We start from the raw sequence: 22188 nt of genomic DNA on the forward strand, positions 1-22188 counted from the left end.
AATGCGCATGAGGAGAGAGGGCCCTGCTTGTTAGAGCTTACATTCTAAAGGTACACGAGGAGCGTCATAAGCAAAGCAAATAAACAATCTTCATCTTCTCCTTCTTCTCCTTTTTGATCTTCTGCTCATCATTCTACAAACATGTCTTCCCTTTCTACCAGGAGACAACAGAAGCTTTGAGCGCATTGATTTCTTATGGAGAACTGATAAACGACGTAGGTGAAACGGACGCCATTGTTTCCGTGTCCGTTGAGGGTACAGTAGTTGCCACCATAACTGTAAATGAAGGAAACAAGTTTGTGCTCCAGTCACAGCAGCTGACTAGTAATTCATATGGGACTTACGAAATTTCCGTCACTGGCAAAGGGAATGTTCTGACACAGGTAAGACCTGCAGGGAAATCAGTGATACATTCCTATGTACTGTACATCACAGCATCAGAATAGACTTTCCAAGTACCCAAGGCTGGGAGCAGAAATTTTGGGGCCCGGTACACTGATATCTCTGGGGCCCCACAAACCCCGCCCTCCCCCGGGCATTGTATATTTATTACATTGCATATTAAATATGCTTTTTATTATTCCCTAAAAAAGCTGATAACTAATATTTAAATTGCAATGTAATAAGAATTGTTTGCACTACTTCTGAGCGGGATGCAGTCAAAATCCCGAATGGGTCAAAATTCCGACAAGGACAAAATCCCGACATTTAAAATCCCGACATATAGAATTTACAGATGAAAAAGTCAACAGGACTTTCGGTCGACAGGTCGCGAGGTCGACATGGGTTTTTTCACTGTTAATTGAGCCGACATGTGCCGACAGGTGGTATTTCATGCCCTACCATCCACTAGGGCGATGTGGGAGAATAAAATAGTTTGCCGAGACCAGTGAGGCACCGTGCCCGAAGCATTGCGAGCGATGCGGTTCACTTTCAACTGTGTCCATGTCGACTGTGTCGACATTTGGGTAAAAAAAACAGTGAAAAACCCATGTCAACCTCGTGACCTGTCGACCGAAAGTCATGTTGACTTTTTCACCTGTACATTTTATATGTCGGTATTTTGACCTTGTCGGGATTTTAAATGTCGGGATTTTGTTTTTGTCGGGATTTTGACCCATTCGGGATTTTTACCCTGTCAGGATTTTGACCTTGTCAGGATTTTAAATGTCGGGATTTTGTCCTTGTCGAGATTTTGTCCTTGTCGGGATTTTGACCCATTCGGGATTTTTACCCTGTCAGAAATGAAGGGACATACACATGGAGTGATATTGTGCTATTTTCTAAGCAATCTGACTAGATTGCTTAGAAAGTAAGCACAGATCTCTCCGTGTGTATGCCCCGAGAGATTAATTATCTCCTCCTAACTAAGGGGTTTATTCTAGTTCATTCTTTCTGACAAAATCCTTCTTAGATGGACAAAACCATGTGCACTGCAGGGGGGGCAGATGTAACATGTGCAGAGAGAATTAGATTTGGGTGAGTTATTTTGTTTCTGTGCAGAGAAAATACTGACTGCATGATTTTACACTTCAATATAGATCTCACTTTGAAGAAAAACCCCACCCAAATCTAATTCTCTCTGCACAAGTTACATCTGCCCCACCCACAGTGCACATGGTTTTGTCCATCTAAGAAGGATTTTGTCAGAAAGAATGGACTAGAATAACCCCCTAAGTCAGTGCATGCCGTCAAAATCTGGTCAAATTGCTTAGCAGGTGACTGCAAATCTCTCTGTGTGTACAGAATGAGAGATACTGATCGAGATCGCCGGACCCGCCACCTGGGAAACAGTATGCCGGGAAGAGTGTATATCGGCACTGTGGGGGCATTTATGTACTTGCACTGTGGGGGCATTTATGTACCCTCACTGTGGTGGCATTTATGTACCTGCGCTGTGGGGGCATTTATGTACCCTCACTGTGGTGGCATTTATGTACCTGCACTGTGGGGGCATTTACGTACGTGCACTGTTGGGGCATTTATGTACCTGCACTGTGGGAGCATTTATGTAACTGCACTGTGGGGGCATTTATGTACCTGCACTGTGGGGGCATTTATGTACCTGCACTGTGGGGGCATTTATGTACCTGCACTGTGGGGGCATTTATGTACCTGCACTGTGGGGGCATTTATGTACCTGCACTGTGGGGGCAATTATGTACCTGCACTGTGGGGGCATTTATGTACTTGCACTGTGGGGGCATTTATGTACCCTCACTGTGGTGGCATTTACGTACCTGCACTGTGGGGGCATTTACGTACGTGCACTGTGGGGGCATTTATGTACCTGCACTGTGGGAGCATTTATGTAACTGCACTGTGGGGGCATTTATGTACCTGCACTGTGGGGGCATTTATGTACCTGCACTGTGGGGGCATTTATGTATGTGGAACTCTGTTGCAGTAACTTGAATATTGGAGACAACTGTGCTCCATAATATAAATTGGTATTGTTTTGTGGCCACACCCTTTCCCCATGAAGCCACTCCTCTATATTTTTGGCTTGAGCACCCACCAGCAAAAACATAAATCGGCACCTATGCCCCTTTACACTTAGGGCCTGATTTAGTTCTGTTAGTACGGCTGCAATTTTTGCAGATAGACATGGGTCTTCAAACTGCAGCCCTCCAGATGTTGTGAAACTACAAATCCCAGCATGCCTTGCCACAGTTTTAACACTCCCTTATAGCAAAACGGTGGCAAGGCATGCTGGGATTTGTAGTTTCACAACATCTGGAGGGCCGCAGTTTGAAGACCCATGGACTAAACCATGCTGCACTGCAGGTGTGCAGAGAGAGTTGGATTTGGGGGAGGTTTTTTTGTTTGTTTCTGTGCAGGATCAATACTGGCAAAACAGGTCAAAACAGGCAAAAAATGACAACTTTATTTTTGATTTGCTAAACTTTTCTTTAAATGGGACTTACAAAAACTTATTCGGGGGATATTTACTAAGTTCTATATGACATGGGATGTTGCTATAGGCAACCAATCAGATACTATCTATTAACTTCTAGAAGGCGCTAAATAAATAAGAAGTAGGTTCTGATTGGTTGCCGATAGCAACATACCATGAGAAATGGAACCTCCCAACTTAGTACATTTCCCCAATTGGTGTCCATGAAACACTATGGGCTAAAAGTGGTAAAGCTTTTAAAGATGTAAAGAAATGATGTTGCCCACTTTCTAGGATGCAATAGAGAAATTATAGACTGCATCTGATTGGTTGCTATGGGCAATATCACCTATTTTCATTTTTAGAAGATTTAGTAAATTTCCCCCTATTTGTGGTAACTTTTGGAAATGTTCATTATACTTCTGGAAATGTTTTACTCTTCTCTGTTCATTACATGTGAGGCAGATTACTGAATACAATAGATGCTAACAAGTATCAGATCACTGGGCAGTCCTTTCTCTCTGCAGATATCCAGTACTTACAACACAATGATTGGCAAGGACGATGAGTTCTTCTCGCTGACAGTGACAACACAGGGTAACTGTATAGATGGAGTGGCTCTCACCTTTAACACCTCAATCTGTGCCAGGTAACAGCATAAATGTTTGTCCATGTACTGTATGCAGTAGTTGGTAATTATTGAAGTATGGAGAAGTATCAGTTACAAACAGTAGCAGCTCCAGAGGCGAGGCTGCAGCGCAGTTCAAAATATGAATAGGGAAGCCCCACCCACTGCCAGTGAGGCAGTGGCAATGGCAGTTGGTGGCAGATGCTGTGTCTCCCCATGTATTCTGAACTGTGCTGCAGCCCCCGCGCCCCAATACCCCCCCACCTCCCACTGGAGCTTCCCCTGGTAAGAAGGATTTCTGGGCTCACACCAAATACAGAACAAGATTGAAATTCGCTGTACTGTAATAACCATCAAATATAAAGCAGACATTGTGGGTGAAATGTAATAGGATGAGAGATTCAGAAAGTGAGAGATTTGGTGAGAAATCTCCAGGTTTATTTTAAAGTGGCAATCATTTACACTGCAAAATCACACTGGTTTTGCTGTGTAAATGATTGCCGCTTTAAAAAAACCTGGAGCTTTCTTACCAAATCTCTCACTTTCTGAAACTCTCACCCTATTACATTTGGCCCCATATGCCTTTGAGATACATACCAAGGGCGGGTTCAATGTATCATTCAATTGTGCACAGTTAAATTGTCCAATATGGAAGATATATTTCCTTAGGGCATATGTTAATCATATTCTTATGCATATTATTATATGTATATGTATTATATGTACTATGTATATGTTCCTCCACCGTGTGACAAACAATGAGGTGCTAAGGCACAATGTTCATTTTGTCCTCTCCCCTTCTGCACCAACGCTGTGTATAGGTGACTTTAACAATGTTATGGGTTGGTTACTGGACAGAATGAGATCCCAAATATAGGCTCTCAACTCCCTTGTCCAGGGCCGCTGAAAGTGCCCGCCGGGCCCCCGGTAAAAAAAGGGGGCATGGTCAATGGTAGAAGGTGTGTCCAACAATAGGGGGCTTGGCCACACCCCTGTTTTAAAAAAAAAATTGCAGGGGTTGCGGGCTGTTTGCCTGCAGCCCACCATCGGGAGGGTGGGACACTTGCTTAGGCAGAGAGAGGACAGGCTGCTGCCGCTGCGTTTCTTCCCAGCTCAGCACATGCAGCAGAGCGAAGGAGAGAGGCGGTTCTGCAGAGGCAGCCTGTCATCTGTACTCCCACTGCTGGGCTCTCTGCAGAGGGCGAGGGGTGAGCGGGCCCCCGGGCCCCTCCATTAGACCCAGGCTTGGGCAAAAAGTACCAACTCCCCCTGCAGTTGACGGCACTGCCCTCGTCCCCTACACCTCTTGTAAAGCTAATAGCTGAAATTGAGCTAATTGACAGTATTGACTGCAATACTCCTGTCACTCGACCAGCGTCCATACTTTCTCCAGATTTGACCTGACATTAATCTTTTGTGGCCTAACCTCTAAGGTTAAGGATGTTCCACACTTACAGTACAAGGGGTATTTCTGATCATTCTCCTATGCTGGTGATTCTTGATGCCCTCCTGGCACAGGGGGCCCGACTTAAGGCCAAATGTATCAAGCTTCAAAAAGTGGTAAGGAGTTATAAACAACCAGCCAATCAGCTCCAACATGTCACGTTACAGGCTGGGTTTGAAAAGTGCTTGTTAGGAGCTGATTGGCTGGTTGTTCATCACTCCCTGTTTTAACACTATCTATAGATTGTGAGATTGCGAGCAGGGCCCTCCTACTTCCATGTCTGTTTGTATCTACCAAGTTTGTTTAATCGCTCTTGTTTCCAATTGTAAAGCGCAAAGGAATCTGCTGCGCTATATAAGGAACTGTATATAAAATAAATAAATAATAGCCCTGTATCCTTTTTAGCTGACCCTTATGGGTGATGGCTCTGAGTTAACTAAGGAGAGGAATGATTTTGATTCATGTAATGCCTAATGCCTGGACCCTTTTCTTAAACTTGAAACCTTTATCCCCTTCAGTGGTGTTTTTTTTTTGTTTGGGGGGGGGGGGGGAGTGCTCCCCACTGAGCGCACAACTGTGTGAGTGTATTGCTTTTAAATCATTCAGCAAATAAGCGAGGAATATGATATTTCAAATATAAAATATTGTTGCTTACAGCTAGGCCATGCAGTACGTGTGCAGTTTGGGACATTACTTCTGCCCATTTCCAGTTCACCAGTTATAGATTTGCTTGTTAACTTGGGTACAAGAAAGCAGATATCCACCTTGTATGCTGATCTAAATTCTCATACCTGTTCTTTAATTTTTTGACCCTCAGGGCTCAGTAGGTATGGGATGTGGCAGCAGCAGGGGAATCCCAAGAGTTTTATGCGCATCCACATAAAAATGCTGGTGGTGTGTCAATGCCTGCATGGGATGAGGGGCTGATGTCACATGACATCAGAAGCCACTCCTAATTCGGCCATCTCCGGCCAAGATAAAAGTCAGTCTAGATGGTTGCCCTGAAGAAGCGTTATATGCGAAGCGCGTGCGGACGCTTCACTTGCACTCCCTCCGTGTCAGAATACATCACTCCAGTACAGCAGTCTGATTAACCTGTGAATTACTTAATAATATAGGTGACAGCATTGCTATATGCGGCTGCACGTATATTGAAACTGACGATTCAGAACTGTGTCTCCCTACAAGGACACGCACTGGACAAGTTTACTCTATAAATCACTGTCCGTATACATTACTTCAGAACTGCAGTCTGATTAATGTGGGAATATCTGAATAAATCTATGGGACAGCACTGCCATACGCAGTGGCACATAAATTCAAACTTACAGTTCAGTGCTGTGTCTGCTGGGACAGGCACTGGACATGCTCGCTGTATAAATCACTGTTAGGAAATTATTACCTCAGAACTGCAGTCCCATTAACCTGTGAGTCACTGACTAGTCTATGTGATCCATGCAGACAGTCTTGCTAAACACTGCTGCATACGGACACACACTGACATCCCATCACTGTGTCTCCCTATAAGGACACTTGCTGCTAGATTTTTATCCAATTTATTCTGTCAGACATAAGGTGGCCATACATCAGAAAGACCGGTCTTACAATCATGATTGTGTCCAAAAGGATGCGAGTACCAAAAATCCATTTTTTTTTGTTTATTTTTTTTAATTTACAGGTTGCCAGCAACTACCTATCTGCTCACATCCAGGGCCGGATTTGTGACTAGGCCCGTGAAGCACGGGCCTAGGGGCGGCACCTATTATGGGCGGCACGGCAGGCTGCCTGTGAGGAAATCCCACTGCACCCTCTGCAGAGGCTGTGGTCTCCTCATTCCTACCGCATATATACGGGAGACCCCCGGCACCGCCAGCAGCGCATTAGCTTTAGCGCTGATCTTAAGGGGCAAGCAGTGGGAACTGTCCTCGGCGGCTCCCGCCGACCCCCGTCCCCTTGAGAGATCCAGCGGGGGGAAATTACCTGGCTCCCGGGTCCCCCATCCACAAATCCCCGCACTGAGCATAGTGGCTCCCCCCCTTCGGCGCCGGACTCAAATCGGGGCCGCCGACTGCAGCGCTGATACTCAGAACCAGCGGGGAGGAGGGGTAACGAATTGTCGGCTCCCTGTCACTGAACATGAATCCCGGCGCAGATAATGGCGGCTTCCCCAGACCCAGCCCCACCGGCGGCGCTTATCATCAGACCCAGCAAGGAGGGATGACTCAGTGGCTTCCCCCCTCCCCCAGCGTGCATCATGGAGGGGATAAAAGCAGGAGCTGAGGAGCTGCATTGTGCGTGGGACTGGACACACAAGTGATCCCCAGGTCAGTGCTTCCATCTAACCAACCGTCCTCCAGCCCAGTGCCCCATCTAACCAACCATGCCCTGCATCCAGCCTAGTACCCCCATGTAACCAACCATCCCCATCCCAGTGCCCCCATCTAACCAAACATGCTCCGTCTCCAGCCTATTGCCCCCCATTTCACCACCCATCCCATATCCAGCCCAATGCCCCCCATCTAACCAACCATCCCCAGCTTAGTGCCCCCATCTAACCAACCATCCGCCGCCCCCAGTCCAGTGCCCCTAATATAACCAACTATCCACTGTCCCCATCCCAGTGTCTGTCACCATGCCCCCCTTAGCTCTCCGATCAGCTACCTAATCAGACCTTAACCATTACCCAACCTGTCCGGTCCTGCCTTCTACTGTCATATCCCTCCCCATTTACTATTCTAATTCCATAGCCTCCCCCCCCCCTTCATTCTGGCGGAGTGCTGGGGGGCCCCTTTCAAAATTTTGCACCAGTCCAGTCCTGGCCAGGCAGCAGCAGCATTGCCGAGCGGGCAGTGGCAAATGACGCTGCCGCTTGTCACTTGACGCTGCCTGCTCGCTAGCCATGAACATGAAATCACAGTCGGTCTCGCGGTGTGCCCGGGAGGATCCGCTGCTCACTGGCTCAGGCTCACGGCTGCCCTCCGCCCATTGACTATTCTATACACACAGCCTATTGGCTGCTGTTTATAGAATGGGCGGGGACAGCTGCGGAGCCAAACGGCGTGCCCGTCCCTGGCAGTGCGTTGACAATGAAGGTAATCCTCCCCCTCCTGGTCTCCCTCCCTCCGGGTCCATCCAGTGGGCAGTGGCAGTCCAGACTGCGAAAAAAAAAATGAGGGGGACGGCCAAAAATGTTGTGCCTAGGGGCGGCCTGACACCTAAATTCGCCCCTGCTCACATCTGCTGTGTTATTCCATTATTAAATAGCCTGAATGCAGCAATCCTCTGAGAACTGCATTCAGAGTAGTGACAGAATTGTGCAAAAGGACGTCCACCGCTCTCTCCAGCCGCCCGCCCGTCTGCCGCTTGGAAACATCTGCGGCTCCCAGCGTCTTCACTGCCACGGGCCGCCCGGAAGCTGCACCTCTCTTCTCTGCTAGTCAGGGAGGGAGTGTCACATGACTCTGGTTGTATGAGCCATCTAAAGACAGATTGCATGTACTTAAAAGCACATGCAATCTGCTTCCAGTACCAACTGATCCTCCAGAGGACCAATCCTCCAACTCCCAGGGCCGGCAATGTATGATTGTGTGCACACAAATCTGCATACAATCCATCTTGCAATCCATTGAGATTGAATTATTGGGTGCAATGTCTTTCAGGTGTATGGGGGCCTTTACAAATAAAACCCACACTGCTATATATACTCAGGGGCTAAGAACACGCATACCTTCTGCAACCGAGACGTTAATTTAAAGTCCACTGCACGGAGAGGTGAACTGGTATATTACGGTATGATTTACACAATGGGGGTTAATGTGATTCACTCGGAAAGGCACAATCCCCCTTTAATGGACAAAAGCATATGCACTGCAGGTGGGGCTGATGTAACATGTGCAGAGAGAGTTAGATTTGGGTAGGGAGTGTACTTCAAACTGATATCTATATTGCAGTGTAAAAATAAAGCAGCCAGTATTTGCCCTGCACATAAACAATAAAACACCCACATCGAACTCTCTCTGCACATGTTACATCTTCCCCACCTGCAGTGCATATGGTTTTGTCCATTAGAGAGCGATTGTCCCTTTCCGAGTGAATCAGAATAACCCCCAATATTAATCACATAGGAAAAGCACACAGATGCACAAATCATTCAGTATGAGATTGTAATAAACTCCTTTTTTGCTGCATATAATAATATAGACCTCAAAGTCCTCCCATATAGTGGGATTATACACACAGCACAATCCCCAGAGCCTCTATGTTGCAACATATGTTACAGAATACTGTTACAATATATATTAATTGAATTGAGCGAAACAGTTACTTCTCACTAGCTGAGTAAAATATCACAGCCAAACATACCATTGATTTGGTAATTTTGTGACAACCCTATGAGGGATTTTTCCCAGACCTTATTGCACGTGTTTTTGATTCCGCTATAAAATATCGTTATTTCCACATACAAAATAATAAGATGCAACTAATCTGACCAATAGACCACAAGGCCTAACTTGGGGCCTTATTCAGATCTGAGCTTAGTACAAATGTGTTTGGAAAATGGGCAAAACAATGTGCACTGCAGATGTAACATGTATAGCGAGAGTTAGATTTGGGTGGGGGTGTGCTGAAACTGAAATCTAAATTGCAGTGTAAAAATGATGCAGCCAGTATTTACCCTGCACAGAAACAAAATAATTCACACAAATCTACTGTAACTCTCTCTGCACATGTTACATCTGCCCCACCTACAGTGAACATGGTTTTGCCCATTTTCAAAAAAATTTGTACTGCGATCAGATCTGAATAAGGCCCTTAGTGCATTGAAGCACCCACACAGTATTTTATTTACATGTGTGTTGCGATTGTTCCATCCATGTATGTATGTATGTATGTATGTATGTACAGTATGTGTGTTGTGATTGTTCCATCCATGTATGTATGGACAGTATGTATGTGTGTTTTTATACTTCGCATTTTTTTTTACAAATATTAACTAATAAAAGTTACATTTTATGAATAAAATTTTTTTTTTCTTGATGCACCGCACAGTGACAAACCTCTCCTTTCCTTTTATTTGATAGACTGACTTTTATCTGCGAACGCCTTAAAAATTATTCAATGGAATTATTATTATTTCTTAACCGTCTCTTATACAGCACTTTGCAATTGGACATAGGGATATAGGGATAAAACACACTGGGTAGTTACAGACAGTCAAAATGGTAGGAGCAGAGGTGCCGATAGGGGGAGTGGGTACTAATGGCCCGGGCTTTCTTGAGGGGCCTGGCGGGGGGCCCTGGACTGATTCCCCCCTACCTCTTGTGCTGTCATTGTGAGATGCTCATGCTGTCAGCACAGCACATACTGTAGGTGTGTGTTGTGCTGCTGAGCAGGGGGTGGGATGGGGGGGATAAGACTTCCTCCTCGACTGTTCGAGGTCTTGCACTGTTTTGCAGCTAAGGGGCACACCCCTAAAAATTTCACCGGTGCTCAGCTTACCTCTAGGCGGGCCTGGGTAGGAGCGCCCTGCTCGCAAGCTTGCAATCTACAAATGAGTCACATACAGTATCACTCTTCTTGTGTAACCTCTGACTTTTTCCCAGTATATAGCAGTGCCCTCCGCACCCTTGGATATCAAACCATCACATGCATTTATTTTGTCTGCCTTGTATGTCATTGGTGTATATATATATTTGTTGTCTTGTGCACTGATCTTACTACTAAGTTTTCTGTAGATTTATAGATATATTTTTTTTAACTCACACAATTCTAATTCTTTTCAGCTACACGGGATCTCGAACTACTACCAACTTTCTCATTATTGACTTTAAATCACTTACTGGGTGCCAGGTTGATGAATACTCGATGTACCAGGTGGGTGCCTGCACAAGATGGCACATTCTGTGGGTTTTCTGGGAAATAACCTGGGCCTGACTATAGGTGGGTGATTATTTGCATCTGCGGAAGCATGGCAAATTCTGAAATCTCCTGCGGACCGTGCATTGCATGGAGTGTGCTCACAAAGATGCTGTTGGAGTCGGGACACTTGTCCAATTCCGATACCACTTGGTATCGGAATTGTGGTGAAAAAGTGATGGGCATTCTGGGGTGTTATGGGAGTGTCATGGGCGTGTCAATCCAAGGGGCTGTGTTAGCCGATTATTTAATTTACTTACAGTATTTATTAGCTGGTTCTTATATAGTGCAGCAAATTCCATTGTGCTATACATCTAGAAACATTGGTTAGTTACAGACAGTCAAAACGGTAGGAAGACCTCGCCCAACAATTTATAAGTAAAAGCATTGATACACAAGGATAGATGTTACCTATTGCATAATGGTCCATCGGAATGCATTGGCTCTTGGTGGGCCAGTTGATAATCATACAGTGACCCAGCAATGTTGGCCAGGGGGATGGAAAAGTGAAAGAGAAAATAAGTGTGGAGATGTGTGCACTGCACAACTCCTACCCTTGGCCCCAATGCGAAGTAGGACCCCTCGCATGGCAAAAAATGTCTTGGGCGTGGCCTAGGGATATGAGGCAAGTCACACCCCCATTTTTGCCGCTGTGGGAGCATGGCAAGCGGCTCTCTGTGCTGCTAGGTTCCCAGTCCCTCAGGCTGGAGAATAGTGACAGTGTGGACTCCTCCCCCCCCCCCCCCCCCCCGCTACAGGATCCTGCCAATCCCGGACGGGATGCTGGAACGTCCTAAAAAATATATGTTCCAGCAAAAAGCGGGACAGTTGGGAGGTATGTGACTGCACAGTGGGCAGTGGCGGGCTGGGCCTGGTGGGCAGGGTTCCTCATGCCCCCCCGGGCCGGTATGGGTTTAGTGTCCTGAGGCTGGCTTGTGGTGAGACAATTAGAGGAATCTATAACAGGGAAGAAGCAGGGCCGGCCCAACCGTTACACCGGATACACGGATACTGCGCCACAATAATAAAGGTGCAGAGAAGCAGTTAATTCCAACAGCACTGCGGTTGGACTGATATGAAGTTCCGGCCATCACAGATCGAGAGATGGCGGCGTGAGGGACACAAGGCAACAGGAACAAAGTGGAGGCCAGCAATTACCGCCATAATTGCTGGCCTGTTCATCACTGATAGAAAGGAGGCTGCATGAGGGACGTGGACATTTGCCGGTGAAAGGTTATCTATGGGGACAGCCTCAGAGCATAGTTGCAGTCCCTGTGTATACGACTGCTGTGAGGCCATATGCGAGGGGATGGGTAAGCTTACACATCCACTTGCATGGAAGTGCGGGTATGCTGGGGGGATGGGACGTGTGTTTGGTGCGGAGGCGTTTACTTGCTCGGTAAGCAGCCAATATATGCAGCCTAGCGAGCAGGTCTGAATTACCTCAATTGTAGAGCATAACAGACTTGAATAAACCACCAGACCAGACCTGGCCAATCTGTGGTGAAACTACACATCCCAGCATGCCTTGCCACAGTTTTATCATTCTGGCAAGGCATGCTGGGACTTGTAGTTTCACCACAGCTGTGGAGACATAGGTTGGCCAGGTATGTAATAGAATATTTAGAGACTGGATAGGGGGCGCTGTAATGATGAATATGTTATCAGGTAAGTGGTGTATAACAGCTATGGGACCAATAAGAATTGTAAGCGCGCTTGTACGTACAGCGATCGCCAGATCCCCCTATCTGGCGAGCGCTGGTGGAGGGCAGCAATGGCGCACGTCCCAAATCAGCAAGGCGGTGGGAGTGGGGAACGGGTGCTTCCATGCTGGTCTCCGCTTCAGGGAAACAGACAGGGAGCGACGGCAGCTGGCCGCAGGGCTTCCGACAGAATTAGGCACGCGAGCGTCTCGTACGGGTGCGCCCCATTCTGTCGCCCTCTGGCGGAGTGGCGGGCGCATGTCGATTCTGGATATACTGGACACCATATTGTAATAAGATGAACTGCAGCAAACGTGCAGCGTAACATGAAAGAATGTTAATGATAAAGCTAAATAAACCTTTCTTATGGTTTTTTTCTAGATGATACAAAGTAATACAATCCGCGGGTATAAAATAGAGGGAGAACATCTGTATATAAATCTAGACCCGGTGAGTGGCTCACATATCATCCTCCTGCTCATCTCTCTGTGATCTCCCCATGGTCTGTCCTGCACTCATCTCTCTGTGATCTCCCCATGGTCTGTCCTGCACTTATCTCTCTGTGATCTCCCCATGGTCTCTCTTGCACTTATCTCTCTGTGATCTCCCCATGGTCTCTCCTACACTCATCTCTCTGTGATCTCCCCATGGTCTCTCCTACACTCATCTCTCTGTGATCTCCCCATGGTCTCTCCTACACTCATCTCTCTGTGATCTCCCCATGGTCTCTCCTACACTCATCTCTCTGTGATCTCCCCATGGTCTCTCCTGCACTCATCTCTCTGTGATCTCCCCATGGTCTCTCCTGCACTCCTCTCTCTGTGATCTCCCCATGGTCTCTCCTGCACTCATCTCTCTGTGATCTCCCCATGGTCTCTCCTGCTCTCATCTCTCTGTGATCTCCCCATGGTCTCTCCTGCACTCATCTCTCTGTGATCTCCCCATGGTCTCTCCTGCTCTCATCTCTCTGTGATCTCCCCATGGTCTCTCCTGCTCTCATCTCTCTGTGATCTCCCCATGGTCTCTCCTGCTCATCTCTCTGTGATCTCCCCATGGTCTCTCCTGCTCTCATCTCTCTGTGATCTCCCCATGGTCTCTCCTACACTCATCTCTCTGTGATCTCCCCATGGTCTCTCCTGCACTCATCTCTCTGTGATCTCCCCATGGTCTCTCCTGCACTCATCTCTCTGTGATCTCCCCATGGTCTCTCCTGCACTCCTCTCTCTGTGATCTCCCCATGGTCTGTCCTGCACTTATCTCTCTGTGATCTCCCCATGGTCTCTCCTGCTCTCATCTCTCTGTGATCTCCCCATGGTCTCTCCTGCTCATCTCTCTGTGATCTCCCCATGGTCTCTCCTGCTCTCATCTCTCTGTGATCTCCCCATGGTCTCTCCTGCACTCATCTCTCTGTGATCTCCCCATGGTCTCTCCTGCTCTCATCTCTCTGTGATCTCCCCATGGTCTCTCCTGCTCTCATCTCTCTGTGATCTCCCCATGGTCTCTCCTGCACTCATCTCTCTGTGATCTCCCCATGGTCTCTCCTGCTCACCTCTCTGTGATCTCCCCATGGTCTCTCCTGCTCTCATCTCTCTGTGATCTCCCCATGGTCTCTCCTGCACTCATCTCTCTGTGATCTCCCCATGGTCTCTCCTGCACTCATCTCTCTGTGATCTCCCCATGGTCTGTCCTGCACTTATCTCTCTGTGATCTCCCCATGGTCTGTCCTGCTCTCATCTCTCTGTGATCTCCCCATGGTCTCTCCTGCACTCATCTCTCTGTGATCTCCCCATGGTCTCTCCTGCACTCATCTCTCTGTGATCTCCCCATGGTCTCTCCTGCACTCATCTCTCTGTGATCTCCCCATGGTCTCTCCTGCACTCATCTCTCTGTGATCTCCCCATGGTCTGTCCTGCTCTCATCTCTGGGTAACATTCTGGCTTTCTCTATGCAGTTGTCCAAAGATGTGGAACAATGCATCATCATCCCCTCATACGTGACCAGCCAAGCGTACACCCTGCAGGATGCTTCTGTCATTATAGAAGACATGGAAGACGGTAAAATGGCTGTGACTAATGCTATGGGTCTGTGACTGCGCAGGGATAGTGGTATTATACTTGTCATCGTCCCTGCACCCGGTGTCCTTACAGTCCGCTCAGCTAGCGGGTATACTACAGTATGCGCCACATCGTCCCTGCACCTGGTGTCCTTACAGTCCGCTCAGCTAGCGGGTATACTACAGTATGTGCCACATCGTCCCTGCACCTGGTGTCCTTACAGTATGCTCAGCAAGCGGGTATACTACAGTATGTGCCACATCGTCCCTGCACCTGGTGTCCTTACAGTCCGCTCAGCTAGCGGGTATACTACATTATGTGCCACATCGTCCCTGCACCTGGTGTCATTACAGTCCGCTCAGCTAGCGGGTATACTACAGTATGTGCCACATCGTCCCTGCACCTGGTGTCCTTACAGTTGCTCAGCTAGAGGTTATACTAAAGTATGTGCCACATCGTCCCTGCACCTGGTGTCCTTACAGTCCGCTCAGCTTGCAGGTATACTACAGTATGCGCCACATCGTCCCTGCACATGGTGTCCTTACAGTCCGTTCAGTTAGCGTGTATACTACAGTATGCGCCACATCGTCCCTGCACCTGGTGTCCTTACAGTCCGTAAAGTTAGCGTGTATACTACAGTATGTGCCACATCGTCCCTGCACCTGGTGTCCTTACAGTCCGCTCAGTTAGCGTGTATACTACAGTATGCGCCACATCGTCCCTGCACCTGGTGTCCTTACAGTCCGTTCAGTTAGCGTGTATACTACAGTATGCGCCACATCGTCCCTGCACCTGGTGTCCTTACAGTCCGTAAAGTTAGCGTGTATACTACAGTATGCGCCACATCGTCCCTGCACCTGGTGTCCTTACAGTCCGTAAAGTTAGCGTGTATACTACAGTATGCGCCACATCATCCCTGCACCTGGTGTCCTTACAGTCCGTAAAGTTAGCGTGTATACTACAGTATGCGCCACATCGTCCCTGCACCTGGTGTCCTTACAGTCCGTAAAGTTAGCGTGTATACTACAGTATGCGCCACATCGTCCCTGCACCTGGTGTCCTTACAGTCCGCTCAGTTAACGTGTATACTACAGTATGCGCCACATCGTCCCTGCACCTGGTGTCCTTACAGTCCGTTCAGTTAGCGTGTATACTACAGTATGCGCCACATCGTCCCTGCACCTGGTGTCCTTACAGTCCGTAAAGTTAGCGTGTATACTACAGTATGCGCCACATCGTCCCTGCACCTGGTGTCCTTACAGTCCGTAAAGTTAGCGTGTATACTACAGTATGCGCCACATCGTCCCTGCACCTGGTGTCCTTACAGTCCGTAAAGTTAGCGTGTATACTACAGTATGCGCCACATCGTCCCTGCACCTGGTGTCCTTACAGTCCGTTCAGTTAGCGTGTATACTACAGTATGCACCACATCGTCCCTGCACCTGGTGTCCTTACAGTCCGTTCAGTTAGCGTGTATACTACAGTATGCACCACATCGTCCCTGCACCTGGTGTCCTTACAGTCCGCTCAGTTAGCGTGTATACTACAGTATGCGCCACATCGTCCCTGCACCTGGTGTCCTTATAGTCTGCTCAGCTAGCGGGTATACTACAGTATGTGCCACATCGTCCCTGCACCTGGTGTCCTTACAGTCCGTAAAGTTAGCGTGTATACTACAGTATGCGCCACATCGTCCCTGCACCTGGTGTCCTTACAGTCCGTAAAGTTAGCGTGTATACTACAGTATGCGCCACATCGTCCCTGCACCTGGTGTCCTTACAGTCCGTTCAGTTAGCGGGTATACTACAGTATGCACCACATCGTCCCTGCACCCGGTGTCCTTACAGTCCGCTCAGTTAGCGGGTATACTACAGTATGCGCCACATCATCCCTGCACCTGGTGTCCTTACAGTCCGCTCAGTTAGCGGGTATACTACAGTATGCGCCACATCGTCCCTGCACCTGGTGTCATTACAGTTCGCTCAGTTAGCGGGTATACTACAGTATGCACCACATCGTCCCTGCACCCGGTGTCCTTACAGTCCGCTCAGCTAGCGGGTATACTACAGTATGCGCCACATCGTCCCTGCACCTGGTGTCCTTACAGTCCGTTCAGTTAGCGTGTATACTACAGTATGCGCCACATCGTCCCTGCACCTGGTGTCATTACAGTTCGCTCAGCTAGCGTGTATACTGCAGTATGCGCCACATCGTCCCTGCACCTGGTGTCCTTATAGTCCGCTCAGCTAGCGGGTATACTACAGTATGTGCCACATCGTCCCTGCACCTGGTGTCCTTACAGTCCGTAAAGTTAGCGTGTATACTACAGTATGCGCCACATCGTCCCTGCACCTGGTGTCCTTACAGTCCGTAAAGTTAGCGTGTATACTACAGTATGCGCCACATCGTCCCTGCACCTGGTGTCCTTACAGTCCGTTCAGTTAGCGGGTATACTACAGTATGCACCACATCGTCCCTGCACCCGGTGTCCTTACAGTCCGCTCAGTTAGCGGGTATACTACAGTATGCGCCACATCATCCCTGCACCTGGTGTCCTTACAGTCCGCTCAGTTAGCGGGTATACTACAGTATGCGCCACATCGTCCCTGCACCTGGTGTCATTACAGTTCGCTCAGTTAGCGGGTATACTACAGTATGCACCACATCGTCCCTGCACCCGGTGTCCTTACAGTCCGCTCAGCTAGCGGGTATACTACAGTATGCGCCACATCGTCCCTGCACCTGGTGTCCTTACAGTCCGTTCAGTTAGCGTGTATACTACAGTATGCGCCACATCGTCCCTGCACCTGGTGTCATTACAGTTCGCTCAGCTAGGGGTATACTACAGTATGTGCCACATCGTCCCTGCACCTGGTGTCATTACAGTCCGCTCAGCTAGGGGTATACTACAGTATGTGCCACATCGTCCCTGCACCTGGTGTCATTACAGTCCGCTCAGTTAGCGTGTATACTACAGTATGCGCCACATCATCCCTGCACCTGGTGTCCTTATGGGGGCCTTTATTGTGAGGCTTTTTAATAAAAATTCTCCATTTGTAAAAGAAGACCAAAGTCTGTGCTGCGGGCCCGGCTCAGACAAGAACACAAACCTGATCTTCTGAGCAGTTGAGCGGTGGTTGGCGGTCTGTACGTGTGCCAGCGGTATTCTTTTTTTTTTGTTTGTTTTATTGTTTTCAGGGACCATTTATGGCAGAAACGGGGAGCATCAGGGGTGACCGTACTCAGGTAGCTTGCTGTGATGCAGCTGCAATGTCTTCGGCATCTTCCATACTTTGACCATGCTCCGTGGCCATAAGGTTACTCAGAACAATAATCGACTGTTCTGCTACCGGTGTTGTGTCATTGTATGCAGCCGCTGGAATAGCTGCTGCGTACAAATTTGCAGCAAAGCCTTAGCGAACATCTCTGACTCAGGACTTGTGTGCTGATAAGTTGCCAACATGGCGTCTGACAATAGGGCTGATTGTGAGGCCACGGCGTAAGCTTCTTCTGCCATAGTCATATCTGCATCTTCAGCTACTAACGTTCATTTTTTAAATGCTAATTGTAACATGACAGTAAAGAGCTGATTGTCTGTCTGGTACTGTACAGTATATATTTCCAAGGCTTAGAGCTCATTGGCTGGTACTGTACAGTATATGTTTACAAGGCTCAGAGTTGATTGGCTGGTACTTTACACTATATCCCTCTAAGGCTTAGAGCTGATTGGCTGGTACTGTACAGTATATGTTTTCAAGGCTTAGAGCTGATTGGCTGGTACTTTACAATATATCCCTCCAACGCTTAGAGCTGATTGGCTGTTACTGTACAGTATATCCCTCCAAGGCTTAGAGCTGATTGGCTGGTACTGTACAGTATATGTTTTCAAGGCTTAGAGCTGATTGGCTGGTACTGTACAGTATATGTTTTTAAGGCTTAGAGCTGATTGGCTGGTACTTTACAGTATATCTCTCCAAGGCTTAGTAGTACATCTGCCACTAAGCGTCTGGGCTGGTAATCAGTTATGGGCCAGGTGTGGTGTTCAATAAAACATATCGGCAATTGTTATTTGTTCTCAGTCTATGTTTTGTCTCTCCCCCTACAGTGCACGAATCTGCAGCGGCTTCGTACAGCTACCCCTGTAACGCAAACAAGGTAAGGAGAGATCCGCTGCAGCTCTCTTCCTGCTTCATGACGTCTGTGACTCGTTCACTTACCAACCAAACTAAGGGCCCTATGTAGACCAGCTCGCTAGGCTGCGTCTTTCCGCAGCCTAGTGAGCAGGTTCTAGCCGCCCCGCCCAATGCACCCCCTCCCCTCCAAGCCCTCCTAGTGCAGGGCTGTGAATGGATGTCTATGCGAGCACATCCATTACCATGCGGCCGGTCTAATGATTTCTCCTCCTGTTGCCACCGTGGCCCAGCAGTCACTCGGCGGCTGCATGTATGAGTGTGATTTCCGGGTGGCTGTCCCAGGCAGGCAGGGGACCGCTTGTGTTCGATGGGGCCTGCCCAGCATTTCTATAGGCACCCCAACCAGTTCTGTGGGCACGCCCATGAAATGCCGGGGGTCCACCCCGGGAAACGCCCCCTGTCCGTCACTCATGCTGCGAGCACCTCGGCGAAAGGTGCAGAACCATCGGTGGAGGGGCCAAATTCGGCCCCTACTGTAAATTGTAACTGTAAACATGATCTCATTGAGTGAAAGTACAGATATGAACGCACACATAGGCGTGCGCAGCCCGTTTTATTAGGGGGTGCACCATTGGAGGGGGCGTGTCCATCACTATCTACTGGGCGTGTTCATCATCTCCTATTATTACACATAATGAAACACACTAGACATAATGTCACGCACAATAATTCCCATCACACATGCCACACACCGTAATGCCCATTACACATTATGTTAGGGCTTAAAAAAATATTATTAAAACAGGGACAATAGGGATTGTGCACGTCGAAGGCGCGCGCCAAAAATTAACACATACTTACATGCATATTACACATCACACAGCCATTACATAGTATACCACATTCCATAATGCCCATTACACGTTGTACGTGTAATGCCCATTACATGTTAAGCCTCACACCATGATGCCCATTACACGTTACGCCTCAGACTGTGATGGCCATTACAGATTATGCCATGGGGGGGGGTATGTGAAATGTTCTTTGTCAGGAGTCACATGCTCCCTGGGAAGGGGGTGGTTAAATGCTCGTTGACAAGGGGAGTTTCATGCTCATTGCTGGGGGTGCGCATTGCACACCAGCGCTCCCGTGAATCCGCACTTCCGGGTAGCGCTGTGCACTCTTCTTATAAGATGCCCACCGGAGCCGCAGCCTCCTTCCCTTTTGAGCCGCTGGCCGGATGCTGCACGCCGCACACTGAAGCTACTTTACCTGTCAGCGGCAGGCAGCATCTGGTCAGCCGCTCAAAAGGGAAGGAGGCTGTGGCGGGCACGGGACACTTGTACCCCAAGTGCCCAGGGGCAAATGCCCGCCCGCACACATAGTATACACACACATACAAAAAAACGGTTTAACCTCAATATCCCTGGAATCAAATAATCCATATGGATCCGCCTGGTATCAGATTGAAGGCCCAGCGATTTGGGTTCGACTGAAATCAACCTCGAGCTTCAGTGATGCCGAAGGGGGAACTGGCAGCCATTGAACTGGGTGGGGGTCGGAATTAGCGGGTCCCATGTTATCCTATAGGGAAAACGTTCCAGCTTTGCCTGGCAGTATCTCCGGTTCCCAGGGGGCTAGAGACACGGGGCTGGGCTCGTTGGAAAGCCCCAGCCCTCAGCTATGATTAGGAGGTGCCTGTGCACCCCCGGCACCCCCCTTGCGCACGCCTATGAACGCACAGAGAGCCACCAGCAGGCGTGATGTTCATTCCAGACAATGAATCTGTCACCTGGGGATTATCTGGTTACCGGATTCTTTCTTCACAATTATTCTCATTATAAAATGTTTTACAGTAAAAATGAGGATTGCAGGATCCCATCCTCTATGTTCCACATCACATAGGGCCTTATTTTGGTTCATTCTTTCTGACAAAATCCTTCTTAGATGGACAAAACCATGTGCACTGCAGGGGGGGCAGATGTAACATGTGCAGAGAGAATTAGATTTGGGTGAGTTATTTTGTTTCTGTGCAGGGAAAATACTGACTGCTTTATTTTTACACTGCAATATAGATCTCACTTTGAAGTAAAACCCCACCCAAATCTAATTCTCTCTGCACAAGTAACATCTGCCCCACCTGCAGTGCACATGGTTTTGCCCATCTAAGAAGGATTTTGTCAGAAAGAATGAACCAAAATAAGGCCCATAGTCCTAATAACAACCAAGTACTCTCCCCTGGGGGCCCTGCTCGTTATCTGGGGCCAATACTAGCCGTTATTTGCGGTGGTGAATACTAATTTACCAGTCCAATTCAGTGGGGGGGGGGGGGGGGACACCGGCTCCTAACAGGTACGGCCCTGCATTCCTTCCCACCCTCTATTCTGCCGATAATAACTGGCGGTGTAGGTGTTTGATTTTGGAAGGTTTTCAGGTCCCAGTTGCGCTTTACTTGCTCCGCCTGTTCCTGGACTTTGGATATGTTTTGCTAAAATGCCTCCATCACTGTACAGGTGTGTACACACGGTGCAATATGGTCGCTGAGCAATTTTGGCTTATCGCTCAGCGACCATATTGCTCAGTGTGCATTTTTTCTCAGTGATTTTTCAGTTTTGACTGACAAGTCAGCACTGAAAAGTCAAATTAAGCGATCATTAAGGTGGGAACCCAGTGATACGATCACTCAGCGATTTGTTTTATCCAGCGATATTGGCTATTATCACTCTGTGTGTACAGGGCTTAACACTCTATTGCATCTGGCTCTCTGCTGCACAGACATCATGGAGGACAGTAATGGCCTGTTAGTAATTCTCTGTGTGTTTTTTCCACAGGAATAGCCCTGGGGACACCAGCAGATGAAAGAAGAATGAATAAGAAAATGAAATAAAATCTAATTACAGTCTCTAATACATTTTTTTTTTTAAATTGGGTAAATTTTTATTGAAGCAAATGAGAATGAATGTACATCTGTACAGTTAACAAGCAGTATCGTCAATGATAATATAGATCGAGTAGTGTAAAAATGAGCAATAAACACGAGCAAACATTTAAAAAAAAGACTGTCTCTGAGTATTCTTTGTGTCAAAGTTCAGTGACCATGAGCGACGATGAAGATTGTTTAGTGGCAATACAGATGCACATATGTAGCAATCATGTATATTTTTCCCCTAATAAACTTGTCCCGGTACTCATACTTTGAGTACCATCTCCCCACCCGCCAACAAATAGAGAAAAATAAACAAATATACATAAGAAAGAAAGTTGTGCAAGCAAGCAGTACATTGACCCATTGAGATAACAGCAAGGTATAGTGTAATAGTCATCCAGCATCCCAGGGAGGAGGCATTCTCATTGGATTGAGGTAAATGGGGATGCTGTGACACGGACCGCAGCACAGAGGGAGGAGGGGGCGGG

General features: G+C 47.9%; 1 protein-coding gene across 3 annotated transcripts in view; it reads left to right on the plus strand.

Moving 5' to 3' along the window:
- LOC146009362 (alpha-1-macroglobulin-like) overlaps positions 1-21820 on the plus strand; it is a 177408-nt gene extending 155588 nt beyond the window's left edge. For all 3 annotated transcript variants that reach the window (XM_083149660.1, XM_083149659.1, XM_083149661.1), the window contains 7 exons: positions 162-383; positions 3424-3545; positions 10752-10842; positions 12969-13037; positions 14539-14641; positions 18747-18796; positions 21606-21820. In XM_083149660.1, the coding sequence (XP_083005786.1) occupies positions 162-383; positions 3424-3545; positions 10752-10842; positions 12969-13037; positions 14539-14641; positions 18747-18796; positions 21606-21611 (663 nt within the window). In that variant the 3' untranslated portion in view covers positions 21612-21820. The remainder of the gene's footprint in view (positions 1-161; positions 384-3423; positions 3546-10751; positions 10843-12968; positions 13038-14538; positions 14642-18746; positions 18797-21605) is intronic.
- The last annotated feature ends 368 nt before the right edge of the window (positions 21821-22188 follow it).

This window comes from Crinia signifera, chromosome 6 (assembly GCF_055691185.1).
Source record: "Crinia signifera chromosome 6, ASM5569118v1, whole genome shotgun sequence".
NCBI classification, from domain to species: domain Eukaryota; kingdom Metazoa; phylum Chordata; class Amphibia; order Anura; family Myobatrachidae; genus Crinia; species Crinia signifera.